Source organism: Heliangelus exortis, chromosome 7, assembly GCF_036169615.1.
Source record: "Heliangelus exortis chromosome 7, bHelExo1.hap1, whole genome shotgun sequence".
In the NCBI taxonomy this organism is placed as follows: Eukaryota; Metazoa; Chordata; class Aves; order Apodiformes; family Trochilidae; genus Heliangelus; species Heliangelus exortis.
In genome coordinates this window covers 18366667-18394089 of record NC_092428.1, presented here as the reverse complement: position 1 = coordinate 18394089, position 27423 = coordinate 18366667, and the positions used below count along the sequence as shown (strand labels likewise).

At 38.4% G+C, this 27423-nt stretch overlaps 1 protein-coding gene across 2 annotated transcripts in view; it reads right to left on the bottom strand.

The window, feature by feature from the left end:
- The window catches only part of ANK3 (ankyrin 3), a 351630-nt gene that overhangs the window by 320257 nt on the left and 3950 nt on the right, over positions 1–27423 (bottom strand). The window contains exon 1 of one of the 2 annotated variants that reach the window (XM_071749165.1): positions 10599–10616. The exons of the other annotated variant lie outside the window; for it this stretch is intronic. Within the exon in view, the coding sequence (XP_071605266.1) occupies positions 10599–10601 (3 nt within the window). The 5' untranslated portion in view covers positions 10602–10616. Of the gene's footprint in view, positions 1–10598; positions 10617–27423 lie in introns of those variants that run through there. 2 annotated transcript variants of the gene reach the window in all.

The window sequence follows — 27423 nt, the reverse complement described above, 5'->3', positions numbered from 1 at the left end:
ATTTGTGGCAAAGACTACCCTTTCATCCCAGTCCCTATTTTGCCATTAATATTTTGGGGGTTTTAGGTTTGTTTTTTTCCCAAGTTGATATGCATCACTCTTGTTCCCTTTCATTCCTCTTTTTTGAGACTGCTTTCTATTATGTGAATGCAAATGATGAGTAGTTCAGCATTACCTCCTACAAAGAAAAAAAAAACCAGTATGCAATTGGACTGAACTGCTTTAAAAAACAAACAAACAAAACAAATGCACAAAAAACACCCCCTAAAACTTGTTTACTAGAATTCATTGCTATTTGCTAGTGGATTAAAGAAAGAAATGCTCTTGAGAAATTACTGGGGGGGTCATTTTTGTTTGGTTTTGTTCTTGTCTTTTGGGGTTTTTTTGTGAACTGTGCCACATGGCCACAAAAAGTGACAGCTCCCATCCAGAAGCAATAAAAGAGAAATCCTAGGAAAATCCACTGCTTGAACAAGCCTCTACTTAACCAAGAGAGACCAATATTTATCAGGATAGACAGCTCTGCACACAAAGTTGCAAGACCAATAAACACAAAAACATGTCTCTCACTGCTCTGTACAGAAGATTTTATCATTTTTTCTGTTTCCCTAATCTGAATCATAGAAAGGCTTCATTCACATTAGTGATTTGGCACACTAGGACAGGCACTAAATACAGCTGTTCTCAGAGAAGCCAGTCATGTCTGGGGCTGCAGACCTTCTTGCATAATCTGACTTTCTGTCTCTTCACAATAATAAATGTCAAGTAATAGCAGTCGTATAAAGCAAACTTACATAATTATTGTTGCAGCTAGGAGTCTGAAGAGGCTCCATTTCCTGGCTGAAAAGCAATGAATACTATTACCTCCTTGTTTCCACCAAAACTGAAATGCCTTGCACAAGGCAAGGCATCTGATCAAAGATGCTTTGCAACATGTTTCCAGCTACATGGCACAACCTCTGGCAGGAGCCTTCAACCTTCTACCACTGCATAGTTCTGAGCAAACACAACATATGCAAACCACACACCTCAACACACTGTTTATCTCTGTTCTTGCATACTTCAAACTCATTTGAAAATCCACTTGGGTCATGGACATGGAGGAGAGGTGCACACAGAAGAGGAATTCTACTTAACGTGGGATGCATGCTCACAATGTGACTGGTGAGGGACAGTGTCTGTAGACTTCTCTGCATTACTCTGGAAAATACAAGGACTTGTTTTATACAAGAAGGATGGGTGATACTACTAAAGATGGTAGTCAGGAGAGCAAGGCAAGTTAAGAACACTAGCAAAAAGCCATTTCTAAAAGATATCAAATGAGACTGTCCAAGTAATTCCTCTGTGAGATAATTCTAACAGTTTAAAAGGTTTCATCTTCTGAAGGTTGTGACAAGTCCCATGAGTCTCATCTAAGAAATACATGGTAAGATCCATCCCAGGCAGTCTGGACTATTAGAGACTTAAATCTTCTTAATCCCTCTTGCCTTATTACTTATTTTGTGTTTCCTAGTGAAAATATTTACATTTTTCCTGTATATTTTTTGTAATTCCATCTACTTAGCTATAATATACTTAGTCTGTGATGACCTCTTATCTCCCACCTCCATAACTACAAGTATTGAATAGCTGTCTTCAGGAACCGGTCATAAATGTGATGATGGTACTTGAACCTACTAAACTGATTAAATGCTGAAAGGAAGGATCAGTTTCCAGGGAAAGGCAAGCTAAGGGAGTCATATATAACACACTGCAGACAGAAAAAAGAGCTAGTACTGACCCTACTTAGACACAATCTGCATCACCAAAAAAAAAAAAAGGAAAGAAGTATTTAGAAACCCTTGCTGTGTTGCAGATGCAGGTAGCTATCTTAGACCAAGAGTAACATATATAAAATAAATTTCTCAGAAGAAAGAGGGAGGAAAAGGACCTGCAGGTTTGGGCAGAAGTAGATGAGCTTTGGTCTTTCCAATATTTCACTCAACACTTACCTATCCATTACAACATTAAAAGACTCTTAGTGATGCATTTCAGGTACAGCATTCATTTCCATATGGCCTTAGTTAACTGCATGCAAAGAAAAGCATAAGAGAGAGCAGAAAGCTACAGCCTTTCTGAGTGTAGGCTCACCCAGTGCAAAGCACTTAGAGATTACCCATGGGAATAGCCCTCAGAAGCATGTGCTTTAAAGCAGAGATGCAATTACTTTTGAGAAAAGATGTTCTGTAAAACAACAGCCATTAAAAAGAAAAAATATCAATTTTTAAGTGGGTTCAAAAACAGAGCCCACAAACCAACACAAAAAACCTGTCACTATCCAAAATGATTTCCTGATTCAGTAAAGGGTTGTTATTCAATAGCTTTGAGGAACAAAATTGCATAGCCTCTGAACTGCTTGTTTAAACAAGCATATTCTGAGCGTCAGTATCCATGCAAGTGTCCAGCGAAGTGGCAAAATACATCCAGGCCACAAGATGCTCCAGGCCCAGGAGCACCCGCAGGTCCCGGTCTGTGAAGCTTCCTGCAACCATGAGGCCTCAATGCCATCTACTGGCCATTGGTACCTCCTGCTACCAGCTTACCAGCAAGTAGATGCTGGGCTGTAGTGGCAAGATACACCCTCAAAATGTCTGAATGTGGGCCAGTATGTTCAATGCCTTTTCAGAAATAGGTATGTATTTTAAAAAAGACTCTGTGTGCTTAATAATACTAACAAGTGTGGAAATGAGTGGCTTACTGTACAGTTCTGCTCCTACTTTTTTTCACTTATTATTTGATTAATGAATTGTCCTTTGCCCTACGCTTTCCATTCATTTTCCAAAGATAAGTACACAATGGTTCTGAAGTCATTCTCTCCAGTAAGAAACCACAAGTACTAAGTTTTATTGAACTAATCAATAGAGGTGGGAGAAGAGAAAGAAGAAAGATGTTTCACCCAACTAAAACCCTGTACAGTTTCCTCTGTTGCTGACATGCTATAAATGCTATGAGATCATTTCCTTCTATATCTTGAAACCACTACTGCTAAAACACTACCAGTGAGACTGCTAACACCACCCACCCACCAGTATCTCCAGGACTCAGATTTCTTCTGCTTTTTCTTAGTATATGTCTTCCAGCTCCAGGTTAATCATTTTGAGATGAGTGTCTGGCATTGCCATCCTACAGACAGAAGTTTGCTGTGCAACATCCCATAAGAGTGAGATTTAGCAAAATTACAACTGTCCCATGACATGATAAAAGTGTGTCATGATTTATAACACTTTGCTACAAATACTGGGGTGAGGGAAGTGTTGGTGGCACGTAGTACCAAATAGGATTCAGAGCCCTGGGAAGAGGCACAGAAGTGGATTTTTTTTTTAATGTGACTAAAAATGGAATGCATTTGTAGTACGTACTATGTACTTGATGAACAAGTTGTAAACTGTTGTTGGGCAGAGGGAGAGATGGTGAAGTGAGGACTTGTAAACACAAATGACCCATTTCAGATTTATCCTTCTACTTGTTTTAAAACCTGCCAAATACCAACCAAGGGTGATGATAGCCATGCACATTTTGTTTTTTCTCTGATCATTAAAAAGCAATGTTACTCAGAGAAGGCTCATGTCTTAAAAAAAACAAAAAACCACAAACCAAACCACCAAACAAAAACTCAAACAAAACAGAACCAACCAAACAAAAAACCACAAAAAACCAACCAACCAAACCAACCAACCAAAGAGAATGCTTGAAATAATGCAATAGGTATAAAAAAACAATTGGGATATGGTCCTCAGGCTATATTCCAGTACTTGCCCGGAAACAGATAGATATCTTTGAAGTTGTCCCACTTGACTTGAATCAGTGAAATGTGTCAAAATAATCCCATACAGTGATAGCTGGAAAAGAGTGATAGAATGGGTGATTGCTTCTAGCAAATATGTAGGAAATTAAAGTAGCCTCTTTCCTCCTCTCCCAAAAATAGCCTGAGTATATGGAGCATAACTTGGAGGAAGCAGTAAGCAGCAGAAATGGTAACAGGATGCTATATACACACAGAGGTGAAAGTGTTATGAAGGATAAAAGCAAGGAAGGAGCTTGGTTTCTAGTGAGTAAAGTGAAGCTACCCATGTAATTCACAATGGAAAATTTGGATCTCTACAGAAAGAGTTCTAGAATAAAAATAGAGAAATAGTTACCCTTATCCAAGCATTACTCTAAGATAATTTAGGAGTAAAGAAATCCTAAATGTAATTGCAGTATGCATAATGTGTTACCACACACTGGAGCTGATAATGCAGGGCAATATACTTTTTTAGCCATGCACAACAAATGCAAACCTTTTTAGAGGAGCTCTACTACATACTTCTTCACTGGTCTGTGCTTTTTCAGTGTTCTTCTGCTTTCCAGAAAGCACTGAGTCTCCAGCACATGCTTACTGAGCTCTCCATGTGCACATCAAATCCAGTAATTTTAGTTTGCAACAAGCCTTGCTGCACATTTGCAGAAAGGTGAAATAATACATGCACTGCAAAACTGCTCCACCCTAGGAGCACTGAATTTAGCACACAAAGCAGCTATAAATACATGCATTCATATTTCTGTATAGAAAATAAAGAGTGCTCAACACATACTCCTGCAGGAGAAGAAAGCCATGCAAAAGGCACAAGAGCCATCACACCCAACAAGACAGCTCACTGATTTTGATGTGAAGTGTGACCATCCAGCTTGCTAAACAATTTAGAGCTCTGGATCATCATTAGAAATTTTGTGAGCTTATCATGGTTTTGAGGAGACCTGTCTTTCAGCTGAAAAATTACAAGACAGACTAAGTTAAAGAGGTTTAAATTATGCCATTAAAAGACTATAATAAACTAAATACACCCTCTCCCTGATTTTCTTTGTTGTTATTTTGGGATGGGAGTTGGTTGGTAACAATGGTAAATCATCATTAATAAATGGATTAAATAAGTTTAGTTGACTAATTTAGTCAAGTCAGCTAAGGAGGACTAATTGACTGGTTTCAGTGAAGGTTAAAAATGTAACCCCTGGGGTCATTATGCAGTGAGCTTTGTTGCTGTGATCCTGCAGGCACACACCAAACAGTGCAGAGGTGACTGTCCAAAGCACAAAAACTTCTGATTATATCAATACCTGAAGATCAAATCCAGATTCCTACTACTTGAAAGTGTTTCTGCCAATTGCCAGTCTCTAAGACCCTTGTTCTGATGTCACATGGACGAGACAAAGAGATGAAGCTCTACAACATAATTATTCTCTCAAACATGATTTTAAATTACAAACCCCATTCAGTGCAAAGCACCACAGGCTGGTGCAGATGACCTTTAGAGTACCAATGTGTCAATCTGAAGAAGTCTAAAACCAATAATATCTGCATCAACGTCCTGTGTTTCACTAAAATATCATGTTATTGCATTGTGCAGCACATAAGGAGAGCACTGTACTGGTTATTGGCTTTGTGCAATGGTAGTTGGAATTAATGCATTAAATTTAGGACAGTCACTATTAACTACTACTAAAGTTTTTGTTGCTGCTAGTAAAAATTATCAGAGACCCAAAGTTTTTCATTAAGTGACAGATTTGTACGTTTTCTTGGTTCTGTTTTTTACTTTTTCCAAGATCCTGGGGTGTCCTGCTAAACTGTTTTATGAAGTTTCTGTGCATTTACTAATGTGTCTCTCAGGAAGAAAAAAAAAAAAAAAAAGGGTAAACATAAAATTATATTTCCTGCAGGGAACTGTGATATAATCTGTAGCAATGATGTTCAAGCACATGTCTATGAATATTTGGAAAAAAAATTCAAAATTAGAGTTAAAAACCACTTCTAGCAAAGTTAAATTTTCTGAATAATAACATCACTGAAGTAATTCACAGCCCTCACTAGATATGGATATGCTTTTGGGTATATCCATTGACAGAGAAATTGTAAAGCAGGATTAACTTCAACCATACTAGTTATCAAAAGGGATCTTTGGTTATTTATTTTAAAATTCTATGAATCATCTCATACTAACGCAGCAAACTTTGCAATATTACTGCTAAGCAGCAACTGATAATCCTCAGGCTAACAGTCAATATAATAAACACTTTTCAAAGAAGTCTGTTCTTCACACACCAGAATGAATGATCACTGCCTCTTGAATTTATAAGGAACAGGGAAAGAAATGCAGTTCCACCCAGAACTGCCATCAGAAGGGAGAGGTCTTCTTGCACCTTAAAGTGTTATTCCTGCCTTCTCCCAGCACTCAGCAGATCCTCTGCAAGCCTATTTAATTCACTAAAGCACTAACTGATCCCTCCCCCTCCAAAAACCCCAAACTTTCTGCTGTATTTGTTTTCTGCCATTTCTGTGCCAACTAGCAACTGCAGAGATGCCACAAGGGCATTAGGGCAGAAGCAAAAAATATTCCTTTTAACAGTGACCTCTGAGGGGTCAATTACCTTTTGAGTAAATTTCAGCTGCGTACTTTTTTAAAAGAAAAAAAAAAAAGAAAAACAAAACAAAAAACCAAGCCAAAACACACCAACAAAATTCATTCATTTAATGTTAGGTTAAAATGGAACATGTAGCTCCTACATCACCACTCAGACACCAGTGAAAGCCTAACACAATCTCTGCTGGTTTTACACTGGAAACTTTGTACATTCTGTTCACATTACACACAAATCCAACAGGAAAACAAAACAAAACAAAAAAAAAAATCACACACACACACAAAAGACCTAAATGTCTGATACAGTAAAGCACCAGAGAACAGCACCTGGAGATATCCAAAACTGATACATAGGGAATAAACCTGTTACAAGTACTGCAGCAATTTTACCCTGGTAGATTCTTTTCATTATTTCCATCACATTCAGTTCTTTAATCAATCTCTTTTGTGTATTTGAACAACAAAAATCATTTCTATTAAATGGTTTTCTTTGGGAACTACACTATAATGAAGCTATAAACACATCCCTAGATCTATTGGTGAAGTTTCACATGTTTGATACAAAGAACTACCTGCCTTAATTTACTTATAGTTGCTCTGGTTATAAAATTAAAGTGCAGAACAAAAAATGTAATCCAATAAAAACCAGCAGTTCAAATCCTACTACAAAAAAAAAAAAAAAAAAAAAAAAAAAAAAGTGGCACAGGTTTAAGGTTTATATTTTTAATTTTACTTACAAATATATATGAATACTGGCATTATGAAATAGGTCATACTTTAACATTGTTTGAAACCATCATCCTTATATGTTCTATCCAGAAACACAATTAAGACCACAGTGCATTGACACAAAACAATTGTTTTAATATATCTTTTTTATTTATAGCTTACCCTAAGAGGAAAATGGTTTTGTTCTCCATTATTTTCTGAAAGGGTCATGTCACCTTTCTGTATCAACTTCAAAAGAACACATTTGTTTCAATAACAAAGAATGCAAAACTACACTTTTCTTTATTCTCTTATCCAAGGAGCTCAGATTTTGACACAAGCAAAAGGGAGTATCCTACTATGTATATTACTTGATTTTTTTTGAAGACTGAACAGGCAGAAATTGTGGGGGGGGGGGAGGGGGGGGAAACCAAAGTTAAAATCTAAAGTATACACCTCTTCTTTGTTCCTCTGACAGCTTTTTCCCAGTGATTACAAAGATGGCAGAAGCAATTTTAATGAAGATGGTGCCTCCCAAGTTTGTAAGGCTGGTACTGAAGAGCAGTAATGTGGTAATGAAACTAAAGGCATGCATAAATGTAAAGTACTAGAAAAATATTTAAAATTAGGCTTCTAGAGCACTCCCAGGCCAGTAATATGCATATAAAATGAGCCAAAGCTATCAACTGTCTTTAGCAATACTGATGTTAACGTGTTCTATAAAACCCGAGAGGCTTCAATGATCATTTGCACTACAGTATTTAAATTAGGATTCAGAATCCAAATAAGGAAATTAGATTTAAGAATTTTCACCACAATTCTATAGAACTGTCCATTTGATAAAAGGCTACAAATGCAATTTAAACAATCATTTAACCAACAAGTTTTGGCATCACCCTGATCTAATAGATAGAGCTAGTATGGAGTTGCTTTATGCAAATTGGTCATTTAAGTTCTAAAAAGGAAACAGTTGGGAGACTGAATAAATGAGTTGAACCAAAATTGCCAGGGGGAGAAACTCTTACTCTAAGTCGTTCGTAGGTTGTTACAAAAATGGAAATCTGAAAGGGAAGCTCTTTATGAAGCTCTTTAGCTCTTTCTAAAACTGTGTACAAAACCCAAGGAAAAGCACCTTTTTTTATGAAAACTTTTTTGGTGATTGAACGTTTTTGTAGTTAATTTTTACCTTGCTCCTTGGCACATGGCCATATATAAATATACTAATGAAAATACTGCATTTGTCAGTGTATTACTTATACACTCAACACTTTCAGAATTCAATCATTCTTAACGTTATTATGCCAAATGACCATAAAATTGATTGCAACTACACTAATGATTTTTTTTAGTTAATGCCACTTGTCTAAAAAAAGTAAACAAACCACTCTTTTTTCTCCACATGCATTTAAGCATTTTTTTAATTATCTCCTATCTTGTTTTGTTCTATGAACAGTGTAAATATATACTATGTATTTGCTAAAGGCTCATCTGTATGCAAATTATCTCAAGAACCAAGTATGTTGTTTCCAAGCCTACCAATATAGTACAAAATGCATTATTTTTTAACTACTGTTCTGGAAAAGTTCCACATATGCATTGCTTTTACATATTTTAAATATCTAATACATATCCTAGAATAGGTATTAGATAAGATGCCAATTATTATTTCCTTTAAAAAAAGAATTATAAAGCTTAAACTTTTCCCCCATTTTCACTGTACTTAAAAGAAATTACAAGTCAAATTACAGAAAATTAATTGCTTAGATTCTACAACATGGGAGAAAATTATGAAGTCATAATTTGACTTTCCAAACAAGCCCTGGTATGGATGAAAACAATGTAAAATGCTGCAGGTCCTTCAAGTAACTTTTCACAGCAGTCTACAGCAGGCAGAAAAAAACCCTCACACTGGCCAGGCTTCCTAGCTCACTAATAACTAACCAGTGTTTAGCAGACTATCTCATTCTCATAAATATGCAAAGCCCAATGCCAGCCTAATTACTGTCTAAATAAAAATCCAGTTCTTCTATTCTTTGGCAGGTAAAGACTACTGACAACTGGCCTCTCATCTAGATATAAACTAAAAATTCCCACCCCCCTCATACAGTGCCCACTTTTTTCATTCTAAGGATTACAACCTGGGAGACTTGGTACTCTCAGCAGCTGAAGGACTGTGCTGGTAACTCCACCTGCATGTTCCTGCTGTACATCCATGGGCTCTGATTTTTGAAGGAATCTAAGGCCACTGTTTGAACCCCTAAACTTGAACCAGCAGGTACCAACTGCCCTTTCACTTTTCCCTCTGCCCATACTGTAAAACCACCTGCCCAGCTGGACAGATGAAGATTGAACTATCAAAGCAAAAAAATAGAAAGCTCTTCTCTTGAAACACCAAACTAACAAAAATGATCATGCTCTACTAAGGTGTGTGGAACAAAAGCACAGACAAGAGGGAATAGGAAGTAACAAGCAATGAAATGCAATTATCAGAAAAAAAACAAATAAACAAACAAAAACCCCCAAACAAACAAACAAGAAAAGCCACACACACTCTGAAGAGCAGACCTCCAGATGAGTGTTGCAAAGCACCATTAGCTCCCTAGAGGCTGTGGACAATATTGGCTTAGGCTCTGCAATGACAGAGCAACAGGAAGAGAAGTCCACAGGTAAGACCATAAAGATCCCATGATCTCAGGTTCTTAACATTTTAGAGATCCCTATGTCATAACACTCTTTTTAAAGATGAGAAATGTATTTCCATCGGGCACATGGTCCTACAGACTATGTAAGAAAGGGAACAAAAAACCTCTTTAGTTCTCAAATGTGTTTCACATATTTGAAGAGAGCCTCTGAGTTGGTTCTCAACTTTCTTTTTGGTAAACTTTAACAAAGGTTGGTGCTACAAATGTTTTACAATCATGTGACACAATTAAGCAAACCATTTTGGGGACACTGGAACTTACCCTGCCTGCTCTCCACCCCCGCTTAGATTCTTTGCTGTGTAGTAATAAGCTAAACTCACACTACAGTGGATAAACCAGGAATGTGAATTTCTCTGCCTGCTTATTTTCACAAAGCTTGTGGAAAATTAACTTTGAACTGTTTCTGCTCTGTCAAATTCAATCAAAAGCAGCCGAGAAGTTCAAAATGTCTCAAGTGTCAGTAGGGAGAGGCTGACAGAAAGGATTACTGTGCAGAAAAACCCAGCTGAAAAATACATTCTCTCACCAAAAACATTGTCAGCTTATTGCAGAGTTATATATTTAATAGGTCATACAGTAACACACTCAGCAGAGGAAAATATACAAATGGTTTGACTGGGGTCTTTGTGCTCTCTACTAACTATCCTCACACAATTACATTCTGTTACATGAGCTACCATGGGCACTTTCAGTATTCAGACTTATAAATAAAGTTTCCATAGCTTAAAGCACTGTCTGCTACAAGACTTCTTACCATACTTGGCTCTGCTCACAATTTCCATCTCACGTCTTGCTCCTGGCAGCTCCTACCAGGGTGCTTACCAGCCAGAAGAGGCTGTGAAAATGAGCAATAGGAGAGCAGATCATAGTAACTCTGTATCCTGCCTTCTCAGCTCTCGCCCAGCTTTCCAAGCTCCTCTGGCTGTGACTGTTGCCTCCCCAAGTGAAGGGATGACAGCAGCCAGATGAACCAGAGGAAGCTGTGGGAAAGAGCAAATCAGCTGGACACAGGCAGTGGGAGCTATCAGAGAGGTTCAGAGCTTTTCCCCATCCGTCTCCTCACAGAAAAGTTGTGCTGCCACAAAAGCTCTGCAGACCTGTACTACTTCAGCTTCTAAAGGACACGAGGCAAATACAGATACTTTGCAGATGAGATCCCATACATTACATTGATCCATACATTGGTTTAACATCAATTTTGGAGCTGAATCCAGTAAGTGTAAATGGAAATTAAATAATAATTCTTATTAGACTAAATACAGAAGTTTAAATAACTACAAATCATGCTCTTCCTCCAATACCTTCGCTGCTTTCCCTAAACATTTCAGCAGTATAAACTGTTTATATTTCAGAGGCAAGTGCATACAATAAGTATTAGAGATTGTTTTCAACACAGTAGAGAAATAATTACCCTGAACTTTCTACCTCCCACCTGCAGTTCCTTCCCAAAAGAAACTATTGCAAGGCTAAACAGTGAGCTCATTAGCTCACTGACACTGTGATTCAGAAAACCTACAATGTGCTCATGTGAAACAGTTCTCTTGCATCCTTAAGGCCAACAAAACACAAAGACACAAAAAACAAGAAGAGGAACTTGTAATTTCCTAGTCCTGGAGCTGTTTAACTTTTTAACTTTCTACCTCTAGAATCATCTGTGCTTGGGGAAAAAAAAAAAACAACAAACAAACAAACCAAAAAAAAACCACAGTAAGTTCTTTCATTCTCTGCTGGAGAGGTTTTATAGCAAATCTACAGTAGAGAACTTTTCATACCTACAGTACTTAGTGGGACACAATTTTATTGTGGTAACTAATTAACAGCCCTATTATTTATTAAATTAACTTTGTGTGAGGTTTGTGTTTTAGCTTCAGGTTTAAAACTTCAGTATTCTACATCTTAACCTGATTCTTCATCTTAACCTGATTCTTCTAGAAGGACTCTGATCCACAGTCACACACTACTTCTAATTCCTGGGTCCTGTTCAGGAATACACAACCTTGTCCTGGAGAACACTTCAGCATGTTCTATAGTCCAAGAGAAAACATAGCTCAGCTCAGGTGCTTTCCTAAAAGAGCCAAAAGAAAGAAATAAAGCATAATACAAGTATTAAGTGGGTAGAAACTCTTTTACTCTGGTGCTCTTGACACAGGGTAAACAGAGATATTTATAATGAGACTTGCTGCAGTGGAAGAGTAGTAAGTAATCTAGAACCCACTAAATTTCTAAATTCATTCCAGGCTCTGAATAGTTGTAAATGTAAATGTAAAGAACTTTCTTAGATCATAAAACCTTCAATGTACAGAACTGTTCACACAGGTCATGAAACAACTTACTCTATCCTCCACCCCTGAGGCCCTCACAGTACTGCAAGAAATTATTTTGACTTATGGTTTATGAACACAGTCCACAGACACCCGAAGAGATAGCTTGTCAAATCTCTCTCTACATCATCTTCCTGTTTGCTGACTTTCTCAGAAGATTGAGCCCCTAAATCCTGTGACTAGAAGGAATCAGATTAGCCCAGATAATTTAATGGGGGGGGGCGGGGGGAAGTGGGAAGAATAGCTGGCAAGTATAGAAACATGCATATACTATTTTTTTCTTCCATAAAAGCTGATTCTTGGAGGCCTGACTTGACAAAATTACACACAGCATTCATTTCTATCATTTGGGGGTCCCAAAAGACCTTTTCTTGCAGCTTTTGGAGGAAACTCTCAGCACTATGTGAAATCAGGTTGAATTAGATGAAAAATAGAGCAGGTCTAATTTGGCAAGATCCAAACACAGCCTACTGAAGTCCTAAATTTAAGATAAAATAGAAATTGCTACATTTACAGGTTTTATGCCAAAAATACTTCCCATTTCTGATTCAGAAAACCTTCCCTCACTCATAAATTCTGATTAATTGCCAGCTTTTAGTTTCTGTGTCCTCTGAAGCAAGCTGATTTCTGCATTTTTTTTTTTAATTTTTTTTTTTTTATTCTCAGGGTGGGGAGAACCCCCTTCACAGAAAAATAAAAGAGATTTTAAAATCCTACAGCAGTCCAAAGGAAACAAAGCCTCATATTCCTCCCCTTACTTCAAAATACACACCACAGAATGGAGTGTAACCATTTACATAAAAATTTAGGGATTACAACTTCCTTTTAGATAGGTTAGATGATGAAGATATTTTTAATATTTTTTCTTTTTTTTTTTCCTTACGTTGACATTCAACAGTAACCATGCCAAGTTTATTTCTATCCCTACTTCTCCATTCACTGAAGAAACTCACAAGTCTCTCCTCAGCTTCTATTTTCAGAATTCTTTCTTACCCATTATTCACCAAGAAAGTGCTTAAGATTTGCCAGTACTAACATGACCAGTGTTCTTTTGTTTGGTAACACTACAGAAATATTAAGACGACCAAGGGAATCTTTCACTTTATTTCTCCTATCCAGATGACACAGACCTTTATTCTGAGCAGACAAAAAGTTCTGAACACACTGGGGAGAGAAATAATATACAAGATTACTAGACAATAAAAACAGGCCAACAATTTGTGCTTGTCATTGCACAAATACCCTAAATCTAGAAGAATACTCCTCACACACACCAGAGTAAATGAAAGCACTTGTAATTATTCTATAAAAAGAGTGTGAAGGGCAAGAAAGCTTAGAAAAGAACTCTGAACGTATAGGTTTGCATCCAGAAAAAGGCCAGTTTGTGATATAGGGTGAAAGCTGCCCTTTTTCCTAGATCCAAGCTCACCTGCAATAAAGGTTGCCAATACCTGATCATGTAAAAATTTTGGATTCTTAAAATTCAAGGCAAAAGGTCATTTATACCTCAAGAACAATTAGCAGTAGTGTAGGTGTATACACTTTAATGCAGCCACAGGGCAAAGAGGGAAGGGGTGGAATTCCCACCATAGGACCTGAGGCCATGTGCTATGGGCTGCACGAAGTTCACAAGGGTAGAAGGATCCTGCAGGACCCTCTCCTCTCTTCCAGCAAATATGCACTGTGATAAAAACAGACAAACCAACAAAACAACCCACACCCATATAAATAACAGTCCAGACAAGATTTGGTCACATAAAAAACAAAAGCCGAAAGTGACTCCAAAAATCTGGAATCAGGTTCACAAATGAAACTCATCAAAGTCTCCTTTTTGCCCACCAGCATTTTAAATGTTTGATTGGTTTTGGTGTTATTACCATATTTAATTTGCAGATCTATTTGCAGAATAAGCTCTGGTCTTCTCCCTATTGACCTATTAAATAGGGATAAGATGAGCAACTACCATTTCTAAGGCTCTTACATAAAGCTTATAACTGTTTATAATTAGTTTAAGCCAGCAGTCTCTTGGGTATCTCTTCGGGATACAGCTGCAAGGTCTACCACCTCATACCAACATCATTTAACCTTGGTTATTTTCTAAATCTTAAAGCTGAAGTGCACCACAATGAGTGTACCCAAAGTTGTAAGCTCTTGCTTTATCTCTGCTCCATTGCCTCTCTCAGGCTCACTCCTAACACACAGAAGATTCTTTTCTCTGCTTGGTCACTTAAGGTGGCCTGAATTCAAATTGACTGCTGAAGCAGAGGGAGAGAAGGAGGGAGATGAAAAAAAGGAAGACTCCATCCCCCAACTCTGGGATTTTGCTGCTTCTTTTTGGGTGGCAGTTTCCTGGAAGGCCCCTCAGTATTACTACATCCATTGTATCTGTCAGCTCTAGGGAAGTGGAAAGCATCTCTAAATTGTTGGGCTCGTCTGCATTTGCTTCAGACACTACTTAAACATCAATAGGCAGAGCAAGTCTGTTCCTGCTATGGGGAATTTTAAGTTCTTCAAGGTTTGTAACAGGCTTCCCCAACAAGAAAACACAAACTGGTATTTTATCTGACACCAGTTGCTCTTTCCATTTCTTTCCAGGCATCCCTCAGAATACACTGCCTAGATCCCTCTCACCCAAGCACACCCAATGTGTCAGGGGAGGAGTAAACTGAACTACCCCTGACACAGCACGATTTGCAGATAAAATCTCCCATCTTCCTTTCCCCATCCTCTGCACCACAGAAAACTAAAATTTTTTTGCCTTTCAAATAAATGTAAGCACTAGTGAGAATGCATGTAAAACAATGTTGCAGCTTCTCTGGAAACAGGACCCACAGGCTGGTGTAAATCATGCTCTAAAGCACCCTGAAATCCTTCATTTAGAGAATAACTGATACTCAGCATGTCGTAACAGAAGTGGAAAACATACCAGATCTAGTGCAACCCTCAACAGTTTAGAATTCTTCTGTAACTATATAGATGCCAAGTAATCCTGAAGAAACTGGGGAAATGCCTAATATGCCAATAGCATTTGTTTAAACCTGATACTTGGTAGCATGTGTTAAAGTAGGAGAGAATAAGTTCTAAGAAGGAAGAAAATACTCAAGATATTTGAAGCTTACACATTTAAAATATTTCAAAATAAAAAACTGGGGTTGTGAGCCTCCAAATATTAAATCTGTTTCAAATTTAAGACTCACTTTTACTTGTTCACTTAATTAAGCATAGGAGAAAAACTATTTGTTTACAAATACAAATTAAAAAAAACAACTTTGCTAGGAGCAAAATAAATCATGAAATACAATTTTCTTCCATTTCAAAGCATTTTGCTACAATTTAGTGAAGGTTAATATTACAATGTTACCCTCTTCAATTTATTTCCCTATTAAGCATGCAATTTTCTACTTGGCTAATCATTTAAACATGATTATGAAACAAGAATACACACATCACTGAGTTCCTATTGAAGAGCTCAAAGCTCATTTATTAGAAGTTAGCCATGTCAAAGAAATGAAAGCAGGTAAATGGAGTTTTACTGCTGACTTGTATCAAAACAGTATCAGTTTTTATACAGTTGGATTTTTCCCCCAGGCTGTGGCAGGCAACGAGGAAGGGAGAAAAATTAGTACAGCACATTCTTTTCTTTAGTAATTATGATTTTTAATTATTCTTATTTATAGCATTTTTATTTAAATACAAACTACAATCTTTCATGAGGAATAACAATTTATAAATTTGAATACAGAGTTAAAAAATCCTTATACCACTCTAAGATATACATTAAAAAGGGAATTATGTATTGCTACCTAGTTTCTTTGCTCTAAACAGGTTTAACCGGTAGTGAAATGAAACAAATCTCTGGAACCATTTTCAAATTAAACTCATTTTTTACAACTAGCAGTTTGTAGTCTAGTGGCCTTTCCTTTTCAGATATTTCACTGAGTTCTTCCTCCCCAGTTACCATGCAGCCAAAGATCTGTTTATCAGCCTGGGTGAAAGAATAGACATTGACACTTGTTGTATAGTAATCTAATCATTAACTGGAAGAGCTACTAAAAATAGGAAAGAACAAGTTCTTCAAAATAGAAGAGCTTTTATAACTAGTGATCAAAATATCAGAAAGCTCCAGCCAGTGCTCTGAGAGGATCATTAGTTCAGATGGATAAAAGCCCTACAGCAGCATTCAACAAGCTTTCTGACCCATAGAATATAGCCACGTGGTAGCTACGGGCAGGAAAGCAGAGAAGAAGAAAAACTGTGACAAAAGTGACAAATATCTACCCAACCTTGTAAGCAGGAGAGATCACAAAGTGCTGGCAAGCAGCAGGGGGAGGGCAGCTAAATTGACAAATAGAAGCAAAAGAACAAGAACATTGCTTCTGTCAAGGGAAGTTCAAGACACCTACATATTGGGAGTTGTGTGGAGGACCTGAGTCCTAGAGGCACTGCTCAGCCAGTGACTGGCAATTTGCCTCCAGCTTTGCTTATCTGGCCCTATACACTAAATGCACTCAGTGATGCTGTGCAAAATTCTCTGTATCCTCATTTCATATTGGGTTGCCTGGTTACACAAAAAAATTAAAATTCAGAGATATTTTATCATTGAATGCCAAGAATTAAATAGTCATAGCTAAAAAAGACAAGAAAAAACAAATTTCAGAGGAGCTTTTGACATCATTACTTCAAATCTAAAAGAGCAGAAAATGCTTTTTCGCCACAGATCTTCAGGAAACACATTAGGATCTGATCTGATATCAGTGCTGCAGATTATGCTCTCTGATTTGGCACTCCCAGCAAGACTTCCAAGCGTACAGCATCTTCAGAAAACACAGAGCTCGCTCATGGTGGTATTCATGAATTCCCTATAACACTGATGGGGACAAGAGTCAAGCTGCCACGATGTCAGAAGAGAAAGGAAACAGCTTCCACTAACTGTTTGGGTTTGGTTTGGATTTGGTGCTTTTTGTTTGGTTTCGTGTTTATTTATTTATTTAAGGAGATTTGATGGTCTTGGGAAGAAAAGTGTAGCTTTCTCCACTGGGACACAATTCTTCCATTTACTAGAAACTGGGAGATTCCTCATAAAGCAGATTCAAGGATGGCCTTTCTATTTAGAGGCTTAGAATGAACCAGTATTTGAACACAGCGTAATTAATTTTTAAATGTGTTTTTACTCTCAAACTACGAGAACAACAAAAAGCAGTGCAAGTTTTACCACTATCTACTTAATCATCATGAAAGAGACCAAAAATTTATGTTGAAACAGAGAAGGTTACTATAATGTCAGTTACAAATAGACCCACTCCAGCACCTGCAATCATCTTTAAGATTCCTATCAACATCAGCAGGTTTTTTAGCCTGCACTTTGTTGGGCATGGTTCATTAAATATAAGGCTATTTCTTAATGACTGACTTTTTGCTCCAGATTAATTGCAATCACAGCCAGATGCATTCAGTCATACATGGGGAACAGTAAAACCTGCATCACATGCAGCAAAAAACAACAATAAAGCTTCCTTGTAACCATGCAACACAGTACCTACAAGGGACTGAGCATGCCAAAACCAGAAACTGAACACCTAAGGCCTGACAGAAGTGCTAGCAGCACACTTAGAGCTGCTGAAGGTACTGCTGATGGACAGGAAAAGCAGATAATTCATCTCCTACCCTGTCTTCTGCTGAATCTCTCATCTTGCAGAGGCCACGATTCACAGACTCCCTCCTTTCTCCATTAACACATCCCAACATTCTAGGCTGAAACTTCTGCACTGTGGTTCCCAATAATACAAGCCATCAGGATAGAGATGAACTGCTGGAGTCATTTTAAGGTCCCAGCATCATCGTGGTGAAAATAATTTGGCTGTTGATACCTTCTACTGATATTGCTGCCCTAGCAATCTGGCCACATAAACTGACTAATTATCTGCTCCCTTGGTTTCATGTCTCTTTCCTAGTTATTGTTATGCAAATCTCAAATACCTACACTTTGAAATGCATTTTTATATATCAAAAAATATGTATATGTCTATTGCTTATTCCTTTAATATTTCAACTCCAGAATTTCAGCAGCTATGAAAAGTTGTTCTACGTTTCATGGCAATCTTCCCTCCCATCAAATCTCAAAAAAGTGATATGGATTTTTAATAAAATAAATAAATCTATCAGTCCTGGATACTGCCATCACTATTTGCCCTGGTCATTATAACACCTAAATGAGTATTCCACAAAAGGATCATATAGCCTTAAGGTCTGTAAGTAAGAGGAAATTCTTCTAACCCTGGTGACAGCCACTGCCATTCAGTACCTAGGAGAATTCAAACCATTCAGCTGCTCTGCACACACAAGGGACAGAGCCAATTCCACCTTCTCAACTTGACTGACTCTGCCACAGTCTGAAAAGCAGAGAAAGGCACAAACTAGTGAGTGACTGTGACACCTATGGGTGACAACAGTTAAGGGCTGTGATCACATTGAAAACAAGTATCATATTTTTTAGAGAAGTATCACTAAGAAATAAGATTATGGTTTTTTGTTTCAGCCAATAGAAATTATTACACAGCAGCTGTCACACATAATTTTCCTTTTCTGCCTTAGTTAGACAGTAGCAGTAATGTCACTACTTATTAGCTGTTCCACTACTATTAAATTAATAATATTTGCTATAAGAAACTCACTATAAGGTGAGGAAGACACCTTCCAGGAGGGTCAAAAATGTTCATACATTATACTTAAGAATATACAGCTTATGTCAGTGCTTTCCAATGTTCTTGAAGTCTAGGGTACTACTGAAGAGAACTGCATATAATTTTAACTGGCAAGAAAATCCTAGCAAAGACCTTGAGGGACTAGTACACCTAATTTGCTATATTTGACTAAGCAACAACTGTCACAAACAAGGAAGTTTACATAATAAAACACAAAATATTCAAGTGTTTTGTACACTAGTATGGAAAGTTTTTTCAGACACTAGTGTCCTTCATGCAGGAAGCGTAACATGCTTATTCTGCTAAACTGCCAAAATCATCTGCATTGTGTTGAATTGGCACAAAAATAAGCAGATAATGAAATTACAGGTGTCTAAAACAATTACTTCTCTTTCCATAGAGCAGTCTGAATGGTATTTCTTTTCGTTGCTTAAATGTCATGATACAGTTAAACATAACATGCAGCTAACTAAATAAAATTACCTTATTTTAGACTCTTCCACTATAATAAACTGATTTTGTTAACTGTAGAAAATGCAGGGCATAAAAGAAACATTAACTGTAAAATGCACAAGCTTTACAGAATTTGCTGTTACTTATGAATACCAAGATATTCCTCTTAAGTAAATCTTATCTAGGGTGGACACATAAAAGAGGTTCTGGTTTTAAGCTTTTTTCTCCCCAGTATATATATAACCTTTGCAATAACCATATTTAGTATATTCTCCCACACCCTGCAACAGGGTGCACATTTGAGCTCAGTATGATGTTCATTATCATTGTACATTTGCTTTCAAGCTATAGATCACTACTGCATACTGTATTTTCTTTTGTTCCAGTTTGATCAAGGGATCTTTGTTTGACAACATCACCTTCTTTAACAAATTCTTTTGGGAAAGGGACACATTAAAGACAAGGAAAAGCGACTGCAGAAGAGACATGGATTTCATTAGACTTGTGGTGATTGTAACAAATGCCACATAAAATGAAAAGTCCTTTAATCTCTGCAGAGGCATGTTGTTACCTAACATCTCACTGGGACAAGCAATTCTAAACTGCTTATAACAACCTAGTACAATTAATTTGCAGAACAAGGACACTTCACTTTGAAAGCCAGTTAAATTTAGCCAAGAAAAAAGTGGTTGCTTTTATCCTGCAAAAAACAAAAGTTGTCACAGTGAAACCATAGTAGTACCAAAACAGCTATAGCACAATTATTAAAATGAGGAGAAAGGGCTCCATAGATAAACAACAACTTTAAAGCTGCCAACCAAGGAGAAGACAACTCCTAAGGGCAATACAGAGAACACTACCAAGAATTCTGATTCCCTTGGACAAAACTTGGTTTTTTAGCTGTATCATAGACCTCCTGATGGGCATATGAATGTTAATGAAATATACAAATACTAGCATAGCAGCAATGTTGGTATTCCCATTCTTAATTTAATCACAATTCATAATAACAAAAAGATTGGAGCTAGGTTATTCTCCAGATGGGACACAGATTGAGAAAAATATTTGGAGGACTGACTACAAGCAGCATAAAATTCCACTGTCCTCTCCTATATGAGCCTAAAGAGGTTGCTGACGGTGATGGAGAGGGTCGGAAGGAATGTTAGCAATCTTCCCCTTTTGACCCACATCAAGCCTGAGATCACAAAGCAGCTTTGCATGGAGTCCATGAAAGTAAATGCAGGCCACACACAGGAAGGTCTGCTCAGCTGGCACAGACTGGTGCATGTGCATTTTTTAATTTTTCTTTAACTTCTTTGATTTATGACTCAGTTACACAGTAGAGTGTACATCTGATCTCTATATTGAAACTATTGCTGGTTTTTATTATTTGATAAATCAGCTTTATTTATGACTTATATACCCTCTTACTGCTACTTCCAGACTTTTCCAACCACAGAAGCAAATGCAGGTAAACACATCACTGTATTTCATAACTTTCCACTGAGTTTCCCCAGAAGGCAAGGCTAGGTCCTACCTGAGGGAAACGTGTTACTCTTCAGACTTGTTACATTGTGTGTGAGCACATTTAGTTTCTTACCTCTGAAACCTGAGTTTTAAACACCACAGTGATTATGAAACATTGTGTCATAGAAATCAGGGGAAAGTCTCATTCTATTTACATAACACCTCATGCATCAATAAACCCCTGTATCACCTGCCCTACTCCCCTACTGCTCCCTGCCACAAGGTTGCTAAGGCCCATCTCTCCCCAGCTCCTGAAACCAAACGCTGCAAAACTGAGATGTAAGTCACATCACTGAAACGAGTAGAGGATGAAGAGTTTAACCTGTATCACTATAAGAAGAAATCAAGGAAAAAGAAACCAACAAAAAAAAAAAAAAAAAAAAAAAAAAAAAAAAAAAAAAGCAAGAGTATCATACTGAATTAAAGTAATTTCACACAGTGGTAACAGAGAGAAGGAGGAGAGTAAAGAGGTTTTTTAAGCAAGGATCAGCAGACCAGAGTAGATTTGACACATCAGATGACAGGGTTGTAGGGGCAGGGCAAAACAAAAAACCCCAAACCCAACACACCAAAAAAAAAAAAGTTCTCTACTGCGTGAGTGAGTTTGGAGCTAAGGGGCTAAGGCACTGAAATGAGATGTTGAAGCTATAGATTAAATTCCCCATTTAGGAAGCCCTGTAAGTTCAGGCTCCAGGTTGAACCTTTGGAGTAATGTATGCTCCTGAATAGAAAAGCTGAGCACACCTGCACTGATTAGTGCTGTTCAACATGTCAAGTTTTTAAGATTTTTTTAAAGTTATTTAGGAGATTCTTGCCTTCTCCTTATTCACTGTAACTTGTTCACTCCAGGGGTTCCTATCCCAGAGTATGACTGAATCATACATTTGCAAAGCCATGACTTAGGAATTGATTTACCTTCTCAGACACATGTGGATGGATCTCTCTGCAGTATTCTTTGAACAGGAGCAAGCAGAATCCAGAAGTAGAGAGCAAGAAGAAAGAAAATTGGCTCTTCCATCAGAGACTGAAAAAACTGAATCACACCAATAGATCATTCATCTACAAAATGAGGTCATGCCTGTGGTGCAACAAGTCATTTACTTGTAAAAATACGTCATAAAAGCAACAAGTCCACATCCAGAAACATGCTGGACTTGTTAACATCTTTGTCAGGTTGCAGGTATGGTACACTTTATGAATTTCAGCCAAAGTCCTCAAATACAGTAATGAAGGCTTTGGGGATGTGCAAAAAAGTTTAAGGCCAGAAAATCAGAAGTTGTACGGTTATTTAATTTTCCCTAATGTAAAGCTCAAGAAAACTTAAATACAATCACTTTGTAGCTACTGTGCTTAAAATCCCCAACAACTTTAAGAACAAGTCTAGGTCCAGGTAATACTCTCAGGGGAACTGTTTTAAGGGGCCATGAGGAGTATCTTCCATCTTTTACTTCCTTTACCTCACCTTTTAAGGAACTTGCTTCACTGCTCTGAGTGACATACATCCCAGCTTATGTACCTCAGATATTACACAAAGGAGTCATATGAATATGGGGCAATCACATAATTGCCTTAGATCTAATCTCTGATGAGAGATAGTTACTTACAGAAATGGCCTAAGATATCTATCAAAGGAAAAAAAAAAAAAAAAAAAAAAAAAAAAAACAAAAAACAAAAAAAACAAAAAAAAAAAACAAAAAAAAAAAACCAAAAAAACCCACCAAAATTAAAGCTACCACCAAAATTAAATATACCATGTAGTTTCTCTTTTTAAATAAAATCTAAACCTCATAGTGACCTCCCCTCTTTTTATTTATTTATATGTTTTTGAGTAGAATGTTTTTATTTACAGAAGAGTACTGAGTCCCTGGAGGTAAGCAATGTATAGTTTTTGAAGAAGTTATCAAATGTATTCTCCCAGAGAATTATTGTAAAAATCAAAATAAAAAATCAAAAATTATTGTGAAGTCACTATTACTCTTTCTAGTTTGGCCAGGTTAACCTCTCCCTAGTGCTTATCACGCAATTATTACTTTAAGCTACTACTGTTACTTTTCATTATAAAATATTTCTCCCTATAATTAGACTTCTTCAAACTTCTTTTTTCTTTCCTTGAATACAATATTGATTGTTAGAACAGAAGGGCAGGTGACTATGTTTACATAAAGTTTTCCGTGTCTTGTACCCCAAAGATACAATTGTAAAAGCATACTATGCTTTGTATACTCCCCTCTCTCCATTCACAAGACCATGCTTTAGCTCCTCACCCAACTGTCTCAACAAATTCCCACAACCACCTTCATAAAAGGGTCAGTCCTAAAGTACAGAAGAAAAGCAGCTGGGATTCCTCTTCAACACAGAGAAAACCACAAATGAGGGGAAAGAATTGAAGAAACAAGGACAATTCCAATGACTCAAACTGTATTCATAAAGAAACACCTGCATTTCTGCTCCTTACTGCTCCCATGATGAGCTTTCCTTTCCCATTACAAGAGTAACTTTTTTACTTCTAAAATCCACTGTGGATTCACATAAAAAACTAGACTCATCTCAACAATAAAAAGCTAAAACTATCGACTTTTCACCCTTGTCTGGTGTGACTGGGAGTTCTTTGCCCAGTAGAGTTCAGTAATTTTGTGACTAATTTTCTCTGAACCAGTCCTAAAGATAAACAGGTGTTTTGAGGAAACTGAACTTGCACAGAAACTGCTCTGTTGCCTGAGGCTTCACTAAACTACTAAAGTAACAAAATGAGAATGTGATTAGGGGGTAGAGAAGAGAAATTAAATAAGATCTCCCTCAAAATATGAGGACAAGAAACCAAAAAGCAGATAATATTTTAATAGTAGGACACGTGCAACAAAACCCCACAGAATAGCAATTTGAGGCAAAAACAAGTCATAGAATTGGCTGGGTTGGTAGGGACCTCAGAGATCATCAAGTCCAACCCTTGCTCCACTACCACTGCAGTTCCCAGCCCATGGCACTGAGTGCCACATCCAGTCTCTTTTTAAATATCTCCAGGGACAGAGAATCCACTACTTCCCTGGGCAGCCCATTCCAATGCCTGATCACCCTCTCTGTAAAGAAATTCTTTCTAATGTTCAACCTAAACCTTCCCTGGCACAACTTGAGACCGTGCCCTCTTGTCTTGCTGAGGGTTGCCTGGGGAAAGAGACCAACCCCCACCTGCCTACAACCTTTCAGGGAGTTGTAGAGAGTGATGAGGTCTCCCCTGAGCCTCCTCTTCTCCAGACTGAACACCCCCAGCTCCCTCAGCCTCACCTCACAGGACTTGTGCTCGAGTCCCTTCACCAGCCTGGTTGCCCTCCTGTGGACCTGCTCCAGGACCTCAATCTCCTTCCTGAACTGAGAGGCCCAGAACTGGACACAGGACTCAAGCTGTGGCCTCACCAGCGCTGAGTACAGGGGAAGAATCCCTTCCTTGGACTTGCTGGCCACGCTGTTCCTGATACAGGCCAGGATGCCATTGGCCTTCTTGGCCACCTGGGCACACTGCTGGCTCATGTTCAGCTTCCTGTCAATCCAGACTCCCAGGTCCCTTTCTGCCTGGCTGCTCTCAGCCACTCTGTGCCCAGCCTGGAGCTCCCCATGGGGTTGTTGTGGCCAAAGTGCAGGACCCGGCACTTGGCTGTGTTGAACCTCATCCCATTGGAATCAGCCCAACTCTCCAGTCTGTCCAGGTCCCTCTGCAGAGCCCTCCTGCCTTCCAGCTGATCCACACTCCCCCCCAGCTTAGTGTCATCTGCAAATTTGCTGATGATGGACTCAATCCCCTCATCTAAATCATCTATAAAGATATTAAACAGATCTGGGCCCAACACTGATCCCTGGGGGACACCACTAGTGACCGGCCGCCAACTGGATGCAGCACCGTTCAGCACCACTCTCTGGGCCCGGCCCTCCAGCCAGTTCTAACCCAGGTCCGGTCGACATACAGGGCCCTCAGTTTCCCTCAGAAGGGAGTCACCAACTACAACTACCCTTCTTTTTTTCTTTATAGCTGTAGTTGTAACCCGTCTGGTAGACAGGGGGCGAACAGGAGATCTTCTGAGTGATTCTCAGAGTCCAGGGCCTCATATCTATTCTCTAAGGGCACCTGGGGAGATGGTGGGGGTTGGGAGGGGACTCTTTTGTCTCTCCGATGAGGGACCTGTTTCCATTCCCTCCCATCCACCTGCTTTGCTCCAACTGCCTGATGGCAGGAGGGGCAGGGCTTCACCGTCTCCTTCTGGACTTCTTCTGGGTTAGAAAGGGTGAGACTCCACCAGTCAATTTCTCTTTCACTGTCCCTAATACTTCTTAGTCTCTCTACCTCCTCCTTGAACTGCCACTGGGCATAGCAAGTCATTCACCTGCTCGCATCGCACACAGACCCCACTCACACTGTCCTCTGGTGCTAACACCAGGCTCAGACACTCTACACAGCCAGAGGCCTGAACAGCTACATCCCTCTTGCTGTCCCTCTTCAGGGGTTCCGTCTGTGTGGACAGACCCTGGTCTTAACAGCACCAGGTTTTGCTTTTTTGGAGACCACTGCTCCCTCAAGAGAGCTGGGAGGTGGCTGTGCCCCTCCTGCTTGCCCTGCCTGAGTGAACTGCCTCACAAACTGCCGTGCCCCATTCCTGTTTGCCGCCCTCCTTGCAGCCCTTTATATTCCTCTCGGCAGTGCTGGGTGCTGCCCCCTTATCAGCTGATTGGCCTCACCTGAGACCACCAGCAGAAGGTGGGGCAGCGCTGGGTGCCGCCCTTTTATCAGCAGACTGGCTTCACATGAGACCGCCAGCAGAAGGTGAGGCAGCTCTTCACAACCCTTTATAGCCCTCTCGGCAGTGCTGTGTGCCACCCCCTTATCAGCTGATTGGCCTCACCTGAGACCACCAGCAGAAGGTGGGGTCATTTGCACGAGTCATTTGCATACAATGTTTCTGTGAAGATGGAGGTTTCCCAAAGCTTCAGAACTTTGTCACATTTGGAAGAAAAATAGACAGCTGACCAAGTATCTTCCTAATGCTGAGTAATTCCTCACCAACTGCACGATCAGGACCATCAATAGAGAAATTCTGACCCCACAAAAAATAAACGGAGAACTTCAGTTGATAATTATAGCTGGGTGTGGTTGTTCATAGCCTTTACTTTTTCATAAAGCAAACTAATTATCATGGAACAACATAGAGAATCTAGATTCCCTTTTTTTAAAAACACCAAACAAAACAAATAACCAAACCACTTAAAAAGACAGTATTAATAATAGTACCATGCAAAGATCATAAGACTGACCTACATCTGTTCCATGAGAGTTAACTGAAAATGACCTCTATCAGGACTACTTTAATAGTACATTCCAAAATAGTTGCTATACACTGAGCTTTAGGTTTTAAAGTCTTTATGAAGACCCTCAATAAGAAACAATCTCTCATATGACATGCATATGCTATCAAATATTGTCATTGCAGAATCTTATGTTAGTTTCTGCTACTAAAAGCAGCTTTCAACACAGCCAGTTTAAAATAATACAGAAGATTTCTCAGAAGCTTAGCCAGCTCTTGCTTCAGCACTAGTACGCAGGCAGATGGGAAAGTTTCAGCCCATAAACTCTCCCAGCTCCAGCTATGCAGAAGTTTCATGAGCTCATAACAATTTCTAAATCATTATCAGATAGCATCAATAACACCCACTGATAAAGTCATGATGCATACATCAGATATTACATGGAAACTTTGAACAGCTTCTCCTTTGAAGGGCACCAACCTAAGAATGCCCTTGGAGAATAACTTTCTGAATTTAAAGGAGATTGAAGGAAATATGATGCCTTTGCCTCTTCAAGTTAGTGGGAACTGGAATTTTAGATGAATTTAATAAAAGAAGTTACAATACAACTAATGAACTAAAACCAAATTCTATTTTTTGTGGAACATCACAAAGGAGCACAGAAGGAAGAGTTGCCACCACTCCAAGACTAAAGAGGGTGTTTTTTTTCTCAAGACAATACTAAAATTGGAGAAGATTGTAAGAGTACCCACATTCATCCCATTAAAAATGAGGCAATGATTGATACAAGCAGACCACAGCCCCTCAGAATTTTGCTGTCACTAGTCAATATTTTAACAAATCAATGTTCTTTGCTGTCTTCCTTATCCTCATCCTCCTCTCTTCATCTCACCATATCCTGTCTGCATAATCATACTGCACACCAGAGAAAAGGAGAACAGAAACATACAGAGCAAACAATTTGTCTCTTGTGTGAATGCTAGCATAATTCTAAAGTTGAGAACACCAGCTATGAGGACAAACTATCAGGCAGTAAAAGTAGCAAAGTTCTGGCATTTCTTAACTACTAAAAGATGAAAGTAACCATTTTTCATTACTTTTTTCCTATCTCCTCTCTAGATTAAAAAGGAAAAGAAAGTAACATTTTACTTCTGATTTTTGCCATATTTCTCCAATTTTTTCAGGGGAAAAAGGGAATTTAAACTAATATTGTTACATTAAAGAAGAAAAATATGTTTAAACTATTTTTAAGGATTTGCCTATAAAAATTCAAACCTAAATTCTCATT